The sequence below is a fragment of the Dendropsophus ebraccatus genome, chromosome 14 (assembly GCF_027789765.1).
Source record: "Dendropsophus ebraccatus isolate aDenEbr1 chromosome 14, aDenEbr1.pat, whole genome shotgun sequence".
NCBI classification, from domain to species: Eukaryota; Metazoa; Chordata; class Amphibia; order Anura; family Hylidae; genus Dendropsophus; species Dendropsophus ebraccatus.
In genome coordinates this window covers 52,305,937-52,324,288 of record NC_091467.1, presented here as the reverse complement: position 1 = coordinate 52,324,288, position 18,352 = coordinate 52,305,937, and the positions used below count along the sequence as shown (strand labels likewise).

Sequence of the window (18,352 nt, the reverse complement as noted above, 5' to 3'; positions counted from 1 at the left end):
GCACAGTGATCCCACCAGCAGAATAGTGAGTGCAGCTCTGGGGTATAATACAGGATGTAACTCAGGATCAGTACAAGATCAGTAATGCAATGTATACGCACAGGGATCCCACCAGCAGAATAGTGAGTACAGCTCTGGGGTATAATACAGGATGTAACTCAAGATCAGTACAGGATAAGTAATGTATTTTATGTACACAGTGACCTCACCAGCAGAATAGTGAGTGCAGCTCTGGAGGATAATACAGGATGTAACTCAGGATCAGTACAGGATAAGTAATGTATTGTATGTACACAGTGACCTCACCAGCAGACTAGTGAGTGCAGCTGTGGAGGATAATACAGGATGTAACTCAGGATTAGTACAGGATAAGTAATGTAATGTATGTACACAGTGACCTCACCAGCAGAATAGTGAGTGCAGCTCTGGAGGATAATACAGGATGTAACTCAGGATCAGTACAGGATAAGTAATGTATTGTATGTACACAGTGACCCCACCAGCAGAACAGTGATTGCAGCTGTGGAGTATAACTCAGGATCAGTACAGGACAAGTAATATAATGTGTTTATAATGTAATTAAAACACATCCATAGCACTGTCCCCAGCCGTCCTCAATATGTTTGAATTTGCCCAGACTTCTTAATTTATCCATGCCGCAAATATAAACCTTATTATGGCTTGACGATATATGGTTTTGTATGAAGCCATAGAAATAAATGGGTCATTATTCTGAAATGCAGACAGAATAAGCAGATGTGTGATAGGGGTGCGATATTCTGTAGGTAATGAGGCGGGAGCTGTGTTGTGTAATGGTGCGTTTACACAGGCAGATTAATCTGACAGATTTTTGAAGCCAAAGCCAGGAACAGACCAGAAACAAGGAACGGGTCATAAAGGAAAGACTAAGATTTCTCCTCTTTTCAGATCCATTCCTGGCTTTGGCTTCCAAAATCTGTCAGATAAATCTGCCTGTGTAAACGCATCATAAATCCTGTACATCAGGTGACTTCATGGCTTAGGAAGAATGATTTACTTCTCACCTAACTGGCTCCTTGTAAACCTGGGTAGGTCACCTTGAATCTACTTGCCTGGAGGAGTGCGGTACTTTCCTATGTAATTACAGCGGATTAGACTTTATGAGGTACAATGATGAAATATATTAAATGTTATTGGGCTGATTTTATTCATTGATAAAAAATTTCAACAATGAGACATGGAGCTACAGCGGATTTAAGGGGTAACGCAGTCATGTGACCACTGCCCCCCTTGTCTTTAATGCTATTCATGTCAGGTGTTTACATGCTGTTCCATCTCATGTTCTGGTGTCAGAAAGTAAAAGTTGTAAAAGTTTTCAAGTAACATTGAAATCCCTTTAAATTGAAACTGTTGCTCATAGCAACCTATCAGATTACAGATTTACTGCTCTTAGTACAGCAATGTCGTAATTCGTCGCTCACGTCAGTCACGTCTTTCCCAGCAGAGTGTGCACACAGGTAGGGCCAGTCACACCATTGCTGGGCGGGTCTTCCGGATTCCATCCCCGCCCACTGAATAAATTAAAATACTAATGAGAGCGGACGTAATCACATCCTCAGACGTTTGTCCTTAGGTGACATGTGACCTCCCCGCCTTTTTCTATACGAACATGATTGACGGACTGCTCTTCCAATCAAGGGATTATTTTGCTGTTGTTACCCTGGCAGCAGCCAATGGGGAGGGAGAGTGGGCGGGACGGCGGCAGACTGGCCGTTCCCCGGCCCGGGGCCTCAGTTAGAGAATGGCCGCGGCGACCTGCGGCTCTCCCGGTGTGACGGGCCCCGGAGGCCGCTCCGGAGAGCTGCCCCATGGCCACGTACCACAGAGAAGGAAGCGGGGAAGTGACTCCCGGCGCCGGCAGGCCGCCCTCTTCTTCCTCAATAACATCTCCCTGGACGGCCGACCCCTGTGTCCCGCTCCGCTGCCGAGCTGTGAGCCTGCCCCGTCCCGGGATGTGCTGGAGCCGGACCCCGCCGCACAAACCCCGCTCACCCCGTCACCGCGGCTCCTGCCGACCAACGGACCCCGGATCGTGCTGCCCCGGGACTCCCCGCTGCCTGAGGGCAAGGGCGGCGTGTGCACCCCGGCCCCCGCCGTCCGCTCCGTGCCCTCCTCCCTGGGGCTCCTGCAGGGCCCGGGGGGCCCCAGCGTGGAGAAGCAGAGGTAAGGGGACACACCCCCCGAGTCCGGGGGAAGCCCTGCACTACTTCCGGGGAATCCCCTCCTCCCGGGGAACCCCCTTAAAGGGGAATTCCACCTTTACCCCTGTTTGTTGGTGGTCCCCCAACCTGTTGGAAACGTGATGTTGTCAGTATGTGGAGACATGACGTGATCACGGAGGTGTGACGTCATTATGTTCTGATAGATGACATCATAGAGATATGACGTCATTATGTTCTGATAGATGACATCATAGAGATATGACGTCATTATGTTCTGATAGATGACATCATAGAGATGTGACGTCATTATGTTCTGATAGATGACATCATAGAGATGTGAGGCCATTAGGTTCTGCATAGATGACATCATGTTCTGGATAGGTGACATCATGCAGATGTGAAGTCATTATGTTCTGGATAGGTGACATCATGCAGATGTGACGTCATTATGTTCTGCTGACATGAAGTTGTGTTAGAGATGTGATATTATGATGTCATTGCTGAGGTGTCCTGGAGATGTGACCTGGTTGATGTGATGTCATATGACCTGTAGGGATGTGATGTCATCGCTCAGGCGTGTTGTTATGATGCAGATGTGATGATGTGTCCTCACACAGACACGGTGTCATTATGGAGTTGTGATGTCATTGTATTACCACATGACCTCATATGACATTTAAAAGTTCCCATGATAGAAACAATTGGGGGGGGGCTACATTATATGGGGAGCACTGATACCCCTGTCTATGATTTGCTGAGATGGATTGTGTGCTTTATCTGTGAGGGTCCATCCTACCATGTGATGCGGCTCAGCTAGTGAGATGAGAGGACCTTCCAGGAGGTCTGCACTCTTATAGGGTGCCCCCCCCCCTTTTACTTTACAGTCTCCAGAATCTACTACCATAAACAGCAAGTGCTGACGGATCTGCAAAGGAGGTCACTGGGGGTCACAGGGGCACGGCAGTAGGGAATTGCTATATATGGGCATCTTGGGTGCAGGAGTGATCAGCTGATCCTGTCAGCTGCTGGGGCTCTCTGTAATGAGGTGGTCACATGACTGTAGCCCGGGCTCCCCCCACCCCTCTGCTGTGTCTATACACTGATCCTAGGATTGCCTCACTTGTCTGATCCTGTAAGGATTTCCTGTCCAGACTGGCCGGACTGACCCTGCCAGGACTGACCCTACTGACCCTGCCAGGACTGACCCTACTGACCCTGCACAACACAGACTGATTCCTCACCTCTTTCTGCAGCCCTGAATTTAACCTTTTCCTGTCCTGCAACCTATAGACCAGGGATGGGGAACCTTCACCCCTCCAGCTGTTGCAAAACTACAATTCCTATCATGCCTGGACAGGTTAAGCTTGGCATTAGCTGACCAGGCATGATGGGAAATTTAATTTTGCAATAGCTGGAGGTCTGGAGGTTCCCCATCTCTGCTATAGGGCTACGTTCACACGTAGTAAAAGTGTCAGAATTGCAATGCCGCCTGCCTTCCTATCATAATGACAGTCTATGGGAGGCTCGCCCTCCTCTTTCGGCGCTGAAGAATGAACATGTTCGAGCCTCCCATAGACTGTCATTATGACAGAAAGGCTGGCGGGATTCCGCCACTTTTGCTATGTGTGAACGTAGCCTAATAATGTAGTGATTTGCCCAGACTGTTAACTGTTGCATTATTCAACCTTATAGAGTAGTGTTCTCCAACCTGTGGTAAAACTACAACTCCCAGCATGCAGTGACTGACACTTTTGCAACAATTAAAGGGGAAGTCTGATGATTATAAAAAAAAAACAAAAAACTGTCAGCTGGTAGGGGAAAAATTAATAAGCAAGCACTACTTACCTCTCCCTGTGCCCGTGAAGCACCGACTCCCGCTGGACCCCTGCCAGAAGCCATTCCCCGCCTCCAAGTTGAAATGATGTCATGGCCGTGTCAGGGATGCCTGACCCCGCCAATCAGTCGGGTGGTGACATTGGCTAAGAGGATCCCGGAGCAGCGATGCCGCACTGGACAAGCATGGGGACAGGTGAGTATAGGTGGTTATTATGTTCCCTCCGCCCCGCCCCTGCATTAAAAAAAAAAAAAAATCATGGCAGCACTGGACTTGAATCATGGCACTCCTTTAAAGAGCCCATGTTGGAGAACACTACTGTCTTCATGTAGAGGCCCTTCCCTCACTCAGGCTGTCGGGGAACGTGCACCAGATCCCCATTTTGACAACTATTTGTGACAGACGAGTCACAGCGGCCGCTGCTTGTTATCCCTGAGCCCGTGCTGTACCCTGGAAATAGATGAGAGTAGCTGCTGGGCACAGATCAGGGCATTATCTCAGTGAGAGACATGTGCTATTCCCACTCACTTATGAGTATATAGTGTATGGAGGTCTCCTGAGCCTCAGCTGATAGGGGTCAGATTTCATGGAATTCCACTGCTTAAACTCTTACTATAAAGGACACAGGAAGGTCAGGCTGTGCTGGGGATAGGTTCGGGTTCCAGGGGTAGTATCATGTGGGTATGCCAGAAGTGTCCCAGATATGTCATCAGGGCCAACTACTGCTCACATCATACCACCATATAGTTCCCACATACTACCAACTACTGCTCACATCATACCGCTATACAATGCATACATACTACCAACTACTGCTCACATCATACCACCATACAGTGCTCACATACTACCAACTACTGCTCACATCATACCACCATACAGTGCATACATACTACCAACTACTGCTCACATCATACCACCATACAGTGCATACATACTACCAACTACTGCTCACATCATACCGCCATACAGTGCTCATATACTACCAACTACTGCTCACATCATACCGCCATACAGTGCATACATACTACCAACTACTGCTCACATCATACCGCCATACAGTGCTCACATACTACCAACTACTGCTCACATCATACCGCCATACAGTGCTCACATACTACCAACTACTGCTCACATCATACCGCCATACAGTGCCCACATACTACCAACTACTGCTCACATCATACCGCCATACAGTGCTCACATACTACCAACTACTGCTCACATCATACCGCCATACAGTGCTCACATACTACCAACTACTGCTCACATCATACTGCCATACAGTGCTCACATACTACCAACTACTGCTCACATCATACTGCCATACAGTGCTCACATACTACCAACTACTGCTCACATCATACCGCCATACAGTGCTCACATACTACCAGCTACTGTAATCCCAGGATAAATGTGTCGCCCGTCCCAGCATTGCCTCTTGTTCTGATACCTGCCTCCATCTTACAGGCGACGTCACCTGTCTCAGCGCTGCTCCCTAGAGTTCCTAGAGGATATTGCAGAGTTTACACCACTGCAGAGGTATTACTGCCGCCATGAGACGCCCGCCGCCTAACACTACTAACCGATCAGCTGCTCCATACTAGCATCTCACTAATATTTTATAGTGCCAGGCAGTGTTGTCAGGGGAAGGCTTAGGAAGCAGACTCTTGGGCTGCTCTTGACAACGCTGCCTGTACAGTGTGCGTGGAGGGGGGGGTCAGCTGCTGTTTATGGATCTTATAAATACCCACTGCTATGCTTATCCACGGGATCCCACTGTCATATACTAACTCTATATTGCCATCACACCAACCTGACCATTCAGCCAGAGGCGCTCATGGTGTCTCCATTGTATTGCAGGTCCAAGTATGTCCCTGAGTCCCCCCGACAGTCCGTCCTAAGGAAGACGCACTTCATCAAAAGCATGAGGCAGTACGACACCCGCAACAGCAGGTAAGTGTGATGACCAAGCTCCTGGTTTATATATGACGCATACACATACACACATACCTCGCTGTCATCTTAACCTTGTTGTTTTCTTCTAGGATCGTCCTCATCTGCGCCAAGAGATCCCTGTGCGCCGCCTTCTCCATTCTGCCCTATGGCGAGAGTCTGCGGATCAGGTGACTGCTCTGTCTTATAGGATTAATATTTATTACATAGACTGTATACAGGGGTCATCGTCCTCCTACACCAAATATAACGGGATGTGAGTGTGCAACAAAAGAGTCAAGTGCCCTCCAGGTAGTGGTCATAGAGATCAGACATTGTGCAGCCATAATGTGAGCCATGCTCTGAGTGATAACCAGGCAAGTGAGAAGCAGCACAGAGGATGTCAGGAGAGGAGTGTGCTCGACCTGTCCAGTCGTTATGTAACTGAGGACATAGCTGCAGGTGTGAGGAGGAGAATAGAGACAAGGGCAGGCTTTAGCAGCACAGAGGATGTCAGGAGAGGAGTGTGCTCGACCTGTCCAGTCGTTATGTAACTGAGGACATAGCTGCAGGTGTGAGGAGCAGAATAGAGACAAGGGCAGGCTTTAGCAGCACAGAGGATTTTAGGGGAAAATAGGACTGACTCTATAGGAGGCACTGACCTGTCCACTTATGTGAGTGTTGTATGTGACAGAGGAAGACGATTTTAGACGAATAGAAGGAGCCGGCTGCCCCAGCAGCACAGAGGGATTCAGGTGTGGAGTGTGCTGATCCTTTAAAGAAGCAGTTCACAAAAAGTTATTATTGGCCCCCCCCCGGTAGGCACTGGCACGTATACTCACCGCAGCTGATCAGTGTCCCGCGCACGGCTTCGTTCAAAACCGGCGTGCACTCACTTCAGCTTCTGCTGTGACTCCTCTTCTGTCTCCTGTGATTATACGCCAGAACTCACTCGCTTCAATGTATTCTCTATGGAAGTGCGTGACTTCCGGCGTTCAATTACAGGACAGAGAAGGAGTCACTGCAGAGGCTGACGTGAGCGTGCGCCGGATTTGAACGGTGGCGCGGGACACCGATCAGCTGCGGTGAGTATACGTGCCAGCGCCTATTGGGGGGGGGGGGGGGGCAATAATAATTTTTTGTGGACTGCTTCTTTAAGAGGAAATGACCTGTCAACTCAATGTGATGAAGTAATTGAGGACAAGGGCACAGTCAAGAGGCGGGAAGGAGACAGAGAGGCAGCTATCTGTCCAGATGTGATGGTTTTATCGAGATGGTGCTGGCTACTTTGGCAGCACAGAGGATTTCAGGAGATGACTATTGTTAAAGGCCGTGAACTGTTATACAAGGACTGAGCTGCAGGTCGCATCTAATCTGTCTTGTGAATAGTGCCAGTACACACACAGCTGTATTGCACAGTTAGAGTGACACAGAGCAGACATTTACTATCACTGTTAAGCAGACATACTGTTTGTGTTATATATACACATCAATAGTGCAGGATTTGTACCAAGCTGTCACCTGACCTTTTCCTATTGTGTCCAGACTTAGCATGTACAGTATACTTATACTTTGCCCTTTGTGTTGTTCTCGTAATAATTTGTGGAAGAGCAGGAAGGAAGGGGAAGTTTGTGGCAGTGGAGCCTGCATTGTCCCTTATAACAACGTGACTGTCAGGAGCGGTGGAGGACAGGGCAGAAGTCTGTGCCGTCAGATGATGAGGGGTTCTGTGCCCATAGCCGGGCGAGACGATGTGGGGTCAGTCTGGGAACATGGCAGCAGCTCTGTGATGGGATGTGGAGGCTTCAGCTTCTGGTGCCGTGTGATGTCTCCTCTGGTTATAATGCTGCCTTATACTTTTGTTTCACAGTGATCTGCGAGTGGAAGGGACAAAACAGCGACATCCATCCGGAGGGGCCCTCTCCACCACAGACCCGGCGTTTGGAATGGAAGGGGTGGAGCTGGGGGCCGAGGGGGAGGTAAGAATGGGATTATTGATGAGTAATATCAGGAGAGGTCGTCTTTGTAGTTAGTAGAGGGATGGGATTGAGCATTTACAAGGATTCACTCACCCGGTGTTTCAGGTATTGGTTCCCCTAAGAGGGACGTCTGTTCACTTGGGGCCCCAGCAGCGTGATCCTGCACAACTGGCCCATGATTAAAGCGTTACTGTCATTTAAAATTACTCTTGACTTCAATCCAATCAGAGTCTGATGGGATTGACTTCCTGGGAGAGACACTTGCTGCTGCACTTCCCCAGGCTGTATCTCAGGGGATCTCTGATGTCAAAAGTTACTTTAAATGAAGTTGGGCACTGTCACTATAAAATAAGAGTATTGACATGTCATAGAGACATTTCAAAAGTTTTGACCAGTCAGGATCCAAGTGGTCATACCCCGACCGATTGTGAGAACACACATTCTCTGTCTGCTCTTTGACACGTCAGAATCTGTGTACGGTGACTTTCCGTACACTGTCCATGTATACGGAAGGTGTGTAACGGAACAGAATGTTAAGTTTCTATTATAGGAAAACTGCCTCGTGCCGACCTTTATTCTGGTATAGAGGGAGCTTATCAATCCCTATTGCAGTCCAATAATCAAAAGGATACCAGAGATTGCAAAAGATATAGCAGCTTTACTTATCCAAACATGAACGATACAAACTTTCCACCACTAGTCCATGTTCAGACCATACATGTTCATCATAAGGCGGCACAGTCTCTTTTCATTTCGCTCAGCCGAGCTTCTTATGGGACATCCAACCGGAGGTGTTCAGCGTCAGCCGATGCTGCTAGGTCTGTGACGTTTCGAGAACTGAATCTCTTTGTCAAACTAGCCTCACGTTGTGTAAACTAGCCCTACGTCTGACACCCAACTTATTAAAATATTTGATCAGTCACATGCAAAGGGAGAGCAGCATAGTTGGTCATAGCTATTAGATAACTGCATATAGTAATAAATAGCCCATATCCCCTTCTTCACACGCATTTGAAGCCCAAGCAGCTGTGTATTTTAATCTGGAGGACTTAGTGGTTGCCAGACATATCTAACACTGCTTATCGTGGTGGGCTATAGTGAGAGATACATGGCAGATATAGAATTGAGCAGACGCCCACTGTAGGTTGTGCTGGTGGGGATACATTGTAGATATACTAGAATAGGTCACTGGATGTGGGTGTTGTCATATTCAATATATATATATAGCTGACAAGTGCACCTTATTTTGGCCAGGTGGATAGAGCCATATTGTGCTGTTATGAATAGTGGACAGCTTTTTCACTACTTTCAGTCTGTAGCTTTTATGTTTTTTTTTTTTGTTTTTGTTTTTTTTTCCAGGTTGTTTCTTATGCAAAGTTTTTATATCCGACAAACGCTCTTGTCAGCCAAAAAGAAGACGGCCAGCCGCCACAGGTCAAGATTGGTCCCCATGATGCTTCCAAACGGGCTTTCTCTAGCAGCCGGTTTACTTCAGTGTCTGCAGCAACAGATCATGGTAATAGCCCCGGGTTTCCTCTGTGTTGCCATTGATGTTTGCCGCAGTCTTCCCGTTCCCTATTAGCTATTATTAGGAAGAGTGTTCTTTTACTGGGACTTGTGAGAACCCTGCACTTACACAGTATTTTCTTGGCCCATGTTCTTTCTTGGAGGGCCACATCCTCCTGGGGCAAGAGTGCAGCTCCCTTTAATAAGGTTTCATCGACTTTACTGTGCTTTTCTCTGGAGGGGAATCCGCTGCTGCCTGGAATAGAGGAATACGCTCAGGGGACATATTGCTCACTTTTGGGAGACTTGCATAGTTTTCAGTTGCTATTGTGTAAGCCATAACACATAAACCACCTGCCTAATATTACTGTATGTAGGTTATGTACTGAATGAACCTAGCTACCCCAAGAGCTGGTCACAGGAAAAACAGCGGAGGGCTTCAAAACAGGCCAAACTAGACCAAACTAACCTAAATGCATATGTATAGAATATAAAATCTCCCCATCATGCATCCCCTCCTTGGTGGAACTTAATAGATGTGTCTTTTTTCCATTGTAGGCACAGAGTCAGAAATCATTGAATATAATCCGGATATCCTGGATGATCCTCAGTGGCCGTGTGGAAAACACAAGCGTGTTCTCATCTTTGCCTCCTATATGGTAATTGTGCTTCATATCTAAAGATTAGGATGTCAGGATGATACATATAGTAGTAGTGGGGGTCATATACCATGTACAGTGGGGATTGTGGGTGTCATATACCATGTAAAGTGGGGATTGTGGGGGTCATATACCATGTACAGTGGGGATGGTGGGGGTCATATACCATGTACAGTGGGGATGGTGGGGGTCATATACCATGTACAGTGGGGATGGTGAGGGTCATATACCATGTACAGTGGGGATTGTGGGGGTCATATACCATGTACAGATATTTACATGCAGTAAAGCACACTTATCTCCTGTACACAGTAGAAATGGTATTTCTCTCTATTACTTGTATCTTGTTTTACAGACAACAGTTATTGAATATGTGAAACCGAGTGACTTGAAGAAAGACATGAACGAGATGTTTAAGGAGAAGTTTCCTTATGTAAAGCTGACGCTGAGCAAGATTAGAAGGTGAGGCAATCTCTCTTGAACTTTCCTGCTGCTGCCGCCATCTTTCCTCTTTTTATGTGCAGCTTGATTTTATTCCCCCCCCCCCCTTTCTTTTTTTGTCATCAGCTTGAAGCGTGAGATGAGAAATGTGGCACAGGAGTGCAACATGGAGCCAGTCACAGTGGCCATGTCCTACGTTTACTTCGAGAAGCTGGTCCTGCAAGGAAAAGTGAACAAGCAGAACCGCAAACTGTGTGCTGGAGCCAGCGTGCTCCTAGCCGCCAAAATCAGCAGCGACTTTAAGAAGCCGGAGATGAAGCATCTTCTAGATGTAAGTGTAGAGCCTGCACCAGGCTGATGGGTTGGGCGGACCTGGCTAGCTATTGTGTGGCTCATTTTGGCACCATTGTTGCCCTCTGTTATTGCAAAATCACATGAGCCATTAGATTATTTCTTTTTTACATATTGTGCAGCAGAGTAAACTGTACGGGCCCTTGTAATGCATGGAGCTGGTTTTCTGGGGTCTTATGACACACTTTGAGGCCAGGAGTATTGAGCAACCTCTGATCCTGGGCATTTAACCCCCACTGTCAATTAGTTGCCATCCATATGATGTAATCATGTGGTGTTGGAGTTAATGGGCTTACAGTGATCCCCAGTATCGCTAGGTATGGAAGCCTATCAGGCCGCCTTATGTGTAGGACCATATAGTCTTACTGTTAAAATAAAATAATAATAAAAATGGTATAGCCAAAATCATACTAACCCATACAAGTAGATGGGCACTGTTGTTTTAACCACTTGGCGTCCGTGTATTGCACAGCTGCCGTACATGTATGTACATATATGAAGTGTGCTCAGGAGCGGTGTTTTTTCATAGATAGTGAGTACTGGCTAGTGGCTACTATGAGCATCACTTACTGGTGGTGACAGACATCAGCAAACATTTATCCTGATATGCTGCTCTTTCCCAATGTTGACAGCTCATTGTGTCAGTCTATGTATGTATCTATTACACACACCAGCTAGACCACTGCTTTTACAGCAGAGTGGTGGTTGGTAAGTTATATAATGAACTGTCAGCAATGGTAGGGAAAGAGCAGCATATTAAGAGGAGGTAAGCTTGCTAAATTAACATATTTGTAAAGATATTTAACATGACTAGTCTTACACAAATACCTATAGAAGTTGAAATGAGAATACCTCTTTAACCCTAAATTGTTTCATTCTATAGCAGTTGGGGCATTTAAGTGTGTCAGTGACAGGACTGGTGCCTGTCACTGCTGATAGCTTTTAATTTCAGCCTTAGACAGGCTCTACTAGTAGAGCACCATTCTCACTGATACTATGCAGTACCCTAGCACTGATCAGTATAAGCAATCGATGATTGCTTTATATTTTAAAAATATAAAAATTAAACAGCTTCTTGTTCAATAAAAGTTTCTTTTTTTAAAAAAATTTAAAATAGAAAATGTGGAAAGAAAAAAAAAATCTAAACTGTTAAAGCGAACCCGAACGTTCGGTATTTGATTAGCTGGGGCTGCTGAACTTGGATAAAGCTCTAAAGTTGTCTGGAAAACATGGATACAGCCAATGACTATATCCATGTTTTCCACATAGCCTTAAGGCTTTATCCAAGTTCAGCAGCCACCGCTAATCAAATGCCAAAAGTTCGGGTTCGGATGGACTTGAGCATGCTCCAGGTTCGCTCTTCTCTAGTTAAAATATAACAAAATAAAATAAAAATAAAATAAAGTTGTAGTGGTCACAATAGGGCAGTCTTAAAGGGTTGTTCACAGGAAAAAAAATTCTTTCAGATCAGCCCGTGCCAGAGATACTGTATGTAATTTACTTCTACTAAAAAATCTCCAGTCTTCATGTAGTTATCAGGTGCTGAATGTCCTGCAGGAAGTGGTATACTTTCTAGTCTGGAGAGCAGGAGAGGTTTTCTATGGGGTTTTGCTACCGATCTAGACAGTTCCTGACAAAGACAGAGGTGGCAGCAGAGAGCACTGTGTCAGACTAAAGAGAATACACCACTTCCTGCAGCTTATACAGCGTACATACATACATGATTACTGGAAGTACTGGAAGACTTGACAAATCTCTGGCACTTTCTGATACCAGTTGATTTAAAAGAAAAAGAAATTTGGTGAACAACCCCGTTAACCATATTTATTTTTGTAGAAATGTATCATGCGATCAGGGTGAATTCATAATGTAAGTCTATAGGATTGTCCTGGTGTCATAGACAGAGTGGGAAGAGCAGTATGTTGTGTTCTTGGTTTCAGTCGGGGTCTGAACATGACCCAACCAAATTAAGACAATAAAAAAAAAAAACACAATGGCAGCATTGATGAAAAATGTAACATTTATGGCTGTTGGATGGTGGGGGTCAAAACCTGTAATAAAAAAAAATGGCCAAAATGACATTGGCCATGTCATTGACAGGTCTTGTTAGGTCACATGACATCACAGGGGTTCCTTCCTATTTTTGTTGCTTGCTAGTGGTACCTATGATGTATATAGCTGCTGTTAAGGACCCTACTCACTTTTTCCTTCTCCTTTTTCCAGAAGTTAGAAGAGCGCTTCCGAGCCAACAGACGGGACCTGGTTGCATTTGAGCTGACTGTACTGGTGGCCATGGAGCTGGCACTTTACCTCCCCGAGGCCCAAGTATTACCTCATTACCGCCGCTTGACCACGCAGCAATAGATGAGATCCAGACAGAGATGCTGCGCTTCAGAGCTTGTATGGCGGTCAGGGAGCTCCTCCTCCTCTCCTGTTACATCGTCTATGGAGCTCAGTGTCCGTCCACCCCACAGCGGAGCAGTACTTTACTTCACTATGGGAAAAACACAGCCTAGTGGGAGTAGTCTGCTACTAGGACAGAGGGTCCGGATCTGCTACATACATCTCCTCTTCACCTAGTCGCATATTGTAGAACCGTTCTTCCCTTTTACCAGCCCAGAATTATTCATTTTAACCCATTAGATTCTGAATTTTCAGATTTCTTATTTCATATCTGGGTGGTAAGAATTATAGGATTAGCTTCCTATACATGAGGTGTTGTATGTGACACCCCAGAAAGACAGAGATGGAGACTGAGTGTCAGTAAAAGGGGGGCTTTTTTTTTTTCTTTTAAATCCTTTCGAGGGATTAGAAACAAGCACAATTAACCCTTCAGTGCCTTTGTAATGTCTCACAAGTCACTCTGGCATTGAGGATGTTAATGTGAATCTACACATGGTTCCCATTGGACAGTACTGATGTCAGGGACATATCCTATTCTACAAGATATGACCATGTTACAGAGCATTACACCCTAAAACCAGTAATAATATGACAGTAAGTATACGCTCACGTGTCACCCACTTCTTAGCTATATCCATTTTCGTCATAGCTGCCATTACAGCATTACATTAAGCTTTCCCAGACCCAAGAACAGCAAATCTCTATAGTAATATATGACGATCTGCTGAGGTATCATAGTTTGTATTTAGGTTTGTTTGCCCTTCAGGGTTTCTGGAAAAGTTGATTGATTGAAACCTACTGCAGGCGTAAGGGCAGCCATATTGGCTCATATATCTAAGAAGCCTCTGAGGACTTCTTAGATATAGAACTGAGCTCTGTTTTTTGTGGACGATGCTCTATAAGGAGCCTGCGTCGTCTCGAGATGCTGAATATGTACGTTCTGACGTACACGAGCCAGGAAACAAATCTATAGCTTAGACACAGTAGGCAATAAGGAGCGCTGCTCCCTAATTTCCTGTATATGGAGCCAGCGCACAGATATATCTGCAGCTTCCATGTAGTCTCATTCCAAAAAAAAGGAAAAAAAAACCTTTGTAAAGTAATATGCATACTTTAGTTTTAAAGCAACGTGCCTGAATTTTCCCTGATCTGGTATCGGGATTTATTTTATTTATTTTGTTAAGTTTATGATCCGCTAAAGTGCATCCATTATCTGCTGGGCAGCCGCAGCTCTGTGACAGTGCTGGGTGTGGTAGTGCTGTTCACATTGCACAGTCCAGGCGTATTCTGCTGCATGTATGTGTAGCCTGGGAGACTACCAAGTGAGCCAATGAGGCTGTAGATAAAACAGTGGTCAGGTTCAGACCCTGCACCATGCATATGACCATATTATAGATCGGTGTCCTTCACTGACACTTATGGCTGAAGTGTTGGCACCTAGAAGTGCTGCTTATTGAGGGGCAGCTAGAGTGCCTATAAGTGTGTAATACAGTCCAGCAGCCATCTCATATGGTGTATTACAGGAGCCATTCACACGGCTTTAGGGTACGTTCACACGTACTGCATCCGCAGCGGATTTTACACTGGATTCGCAGCGAAATCTGCTGCAAATACCTGCCTATTCACCTCACTGGGATGACATACTGCTTTGGGGGTTCCCGGCGCTCAGCCAATCAGTGAGCTGCCCCACTGCAGTGCACTGATTGGCTGAGTGCCAGGAGATGCCGGGAACCCCCCCCCCCGAATCAAGACTGAGCGGGGACCTGGTAAAGTATGTATCCAGGCGGCGGGGGTTAAGCGTGTAACTAACACCTATGAGCTTTGCACATACCCCCTGAATACAAAGTTTGCAAATTACTCTCAACCAGTTATGTAGGTGTTCCTCAGCAGCAAAATAGTCACCCAGGCGCACTCGAGTTGGCTGCAATCCCTCCACTCTGGGAGCATTGGTGCCCAGGGACAGTTCCTCTGGGCATGATTCTCAATGCAGGAGCCTGCTGTACATCACTGAGGGGCCGTCCCTGGGCCCCAAAGCTTCTAGAGAGGTGGGACTACAGCCAACTCGAGCGTGCCATCAATGACTTGTTTGCCTCTAAGGAACGCCCACATGACTAGTTTACAGTAATTTGCATACGGCACAGGGCATTTACCAACTTTGTTTTCAGGGGTGTATGTGGTGTTGGTCACATTTTTGCAGGGGGCTTCCTTACACAGTAAGTATAGCTTCCTGGGCATTTTTGGAGTGACTGGTTCCCTTTGATGTACTCTTCCCATTGTGTTGTGCAGCAGCCTCCATGCTGACAGCCCCAGAGCCTCCTGATCCTGTCCCGCTTACAGGCGTATGATCCCATTGACTTCTATGGGCAACTCTTTTCTACAGTGCAGGTCGTATTTTTTTTTTTTTTTTTACCTTTTGCACATTCAGATCTGGATTTGTAAAAACAAAACAGATGTGTGCATGGGGCCATAGACATCTATAGGTCTGCATTATGTCTGTAGTTGTAGAACCGAAAATACGGTGGGGTAAAGGAGCCCTAAGACACAGTGTATTCTTAGGGTCCATTTACACAGGAAGATTATTTGACAGATTATCTGCCAAAGATTTAAAGCCAAAACCAGTAATGGATTTGAAAAGAGGAGAAATCTCAGGCTTTCCTTTATGACCTGATCTCTGTTTATAGTCTGTTTCTGGCTTTGGCTTCAAATCTTTGGCAGATAATCTGTCAGATAATCTTTCTGTGTAAATGGACCCTTAGTTGTTGTGACCACAGGCCGCAGCCTGCACTGTACATAGTGGATGCACTTAAGTAGAGTGTTTTTAAATTTTCTATGTTCTTTATAGTGGAGAATTGTCGGCAGTAGTGACAGTGGGGATAGTAAAGGGGTTATGCAGTGTAAGAAAAACATGGTCACTTTCTTCCAGAGACAACTTGACTTTTGTCTCCAGTTTAGGTGCGGTTTACATTTAAGTTCCATTGACTTCAATGGATCAAAGTTGCAAAACCTGCACCCAACCTGGAGACCGGAGTAGTGGTATCTCTAAGAAAGTGGCCATGTTTGTTTTTCTAGTGCTGGATAATACCTTTTAATACCTAAAAACATCACAATAGTTTCTTCCACAGTGAATGGACCACATGCAGCCCTATGTGTGTTATAGGATGGCTGGTTACTGCTACTCCCCCAGCCCATCCTTTCTGTTTTTCCTATTGTTGGTGACTCTGCAGGTAACTGTGTTTGTTTGCATTAAATCTAATCAGTCTGCTGTGTTACCAAATCCAGACTGCAGGGCGGCAACACTTCATTATGATATAGATCTGCTGGTCTAAGCTGTTGTGAAACTACAAATCCCAGCATATGTAAGTCACCAGTGAGGTGTATTTTATTTATTTTTTTCCCCTTTCTCCTTGTAACCACTGTGACGATCTCCTAAGATAAGGCTGGCATTTGTATGAAAGCAAACCTCTATATTAGAGAATTATTTCAGCACGTGTGTGCTGTATGTAGAGAGTGGTGTGGATGATGATGGCCAGCTGCCTATCCCTCCTAGATGGTTAGAGAGGTGCCCCAATGACATCACTGAGGCATCAAGCACCTCATGGCACGGAAATAGTTTATGCGGGTATTATCACTGTGATGAGTTGTCTGTGCCATGCTACAGGGCCATTCCTTTGCACATGCTTTTTTTTTTTTTGCTAGGTTGTTTTCCCTAGAATGCACAAAAAGTATGGAGGTGAAAAGGGACGTAGCTCTGCCGATGCCTGGTCCTGACCCAGGACAATTCTCTTATATAGGAGCAGCTGCCAATCCGAGGCATCCTGTGGGTAGCACCAGCTCTCCCTACCCTCCTGTATGTGCCCACGTGGCCTATGTTTTGTTGCCCTGCAGTAATACCCGTTACATCTGTACCTGTATATGTTTTTATCCTGAGAGGACATTTCTAAGAACTTGCCCATGGTTGCCATTCAGGTTGCGGTTTTCCTTTCCACCCTGTTTCTGCGATGGACCTGGTGGTAGAACTAGGGTACTGCACCCAGGCTGGACCCTATGGAACAATAGTCATGTTTGTAATTTATATTTATCACTGTTTTCCGTCCGCCATGGAATTTTTGTTTTATTTAATGCCGAAGCAAAGCTTTAACCGTTTGCAAACTTGACTCTTACAATGGAATAAGCTGCATCCACGTCCAGACTGTAACACTGGACCAGACTGTGCCACGCTGAACATCCTGACGTCTGCATCTGGACCATTGAAGGGCGAGGGAAGCTGGATTAGCGACTGTTCTCCGGTCACTTGCAATAAAGCATCAAGCGTCTCCTCTTCCTGATCGGTCCGCCTTGCGATTTTGAGATGATCTCTAGCAGCGGAGGAAAGAGACGTGGATTACTGTAGACTCATCGTTGTCTTTCATGTAGGCCTTGTGTGTGCGTGTACTTCTGTGTAAAACCAGGATTAGATGATATTTTTTTATATTCGAGTATTTTTGTTGCCAATTTGTCACGTTTTCTATTCGGGTGAATATGTGGTGTAAGGCGACCTGTGGCCTCCAGGTAGCAGTATTGGGGGTAAATAGGGCAGTAGAGACATTATGGACTTGCCCGTGATTCAGCCGATTCCGCCCTGAGAAGGTGACAGGTCCCTCTCCAATGCCAGTGAGATTCTTGTTGGTTTATAAGCTCATATACCTGTACACGTTTTGCAGTAAATGGATACAAAGCACCTTGTTTGTAATCTCATTCCAATGTGTTCCTATGGACGATGCATTTGTGACATTACAATCTTGATGTGATTAAAGTGATTTGGGTTTCCCTCCCTTTTATATTTGGTCTGTTGTTTTAATACATCTGAATTGTTGTAATCGTGCAAGGAGAACATGACTGGGATGGACTCCGGGGGAAGGGGGGGGGGGGGGTTGTCAATTTACAAGCCACTCTCTACAGTCTAAGGCTGCATTCCCACGTTCCGTGATCCTGACGGATCACGGACGTGGAATGCATGTACCGGAGTCCCCCCGCGCCCGGACAGCATCTGTAATTAGATGCTGG

At 46.0% G+C, this 18,352-nt stretch overlaps 1 protein-coding gene across 2 annotated transcripts; it reads left to right on the top strand.

Annotated features, from left to right (window-relative positions):
* Positions 1–1,635: 1,635 nt before the first annotated feature.
* Positions 1,636–18,126, top strand: CABLES2 (Cdk5 and Abl enzyme substrate 2). Of its 2 annotated transcripts, XM_069953775.1 has the most exons (10): positions 1,636–2,202; positions 5,506–5,577; positions 5,899–5,991; positions 6,084–6,161; positions 7,841–7,949; positions 9,309–9,465; positions 10,014–10,114; positions 10,470–10,576; positions 10,682–10,886; positions 13,130–18,126. In XM_069953775.1, the coding sequence occupies exons 1-10, from the start codon at positions 1,781–1,783 to the stop codon at positions 13,268–13,270; spliced, it is 1,485 nt and encodes a 494-aa protein (XP_069809876.1). In that variant the 5' UTR covers positions 1,636–1,780; the 3' UTR covers positions 13,271–18,126. The 2 variants fall into 2 exon arrangements, with proteins under 2 accessions (XP_069809876.1, XP_069809877.1); XM_069953776.1 differs by lacking the exon at positions 5,506–5,577.
* The last annotated feature ends 226 nt before the right edge of the window (positions 18,127–18,352 follow it).

Coding starts and splice junctions, on each gene's coding strand:
- CABLES2 (XM_069953775.1), top strand. CDS start 1,781: ATGGCCGCGGCGACCTGCGGCTCTCCCGGTGTGACGGGCCCCGGAGGC. Junction 7,950..9,308: donor AGCTGGGGGCCGAGGGGGAG/GTAAGAATGGGA, acceptor TTTTTTTTCCAG/GTTGTTTCTTATGCAAAGTT. Junction 10,577..10,681: donor ACGCTGAGCAAGATTAGAAG/GTGAGGCAATCT, acceptor TTTTGTCATCAG/CTTGAAGCGTGAGATGAGAA.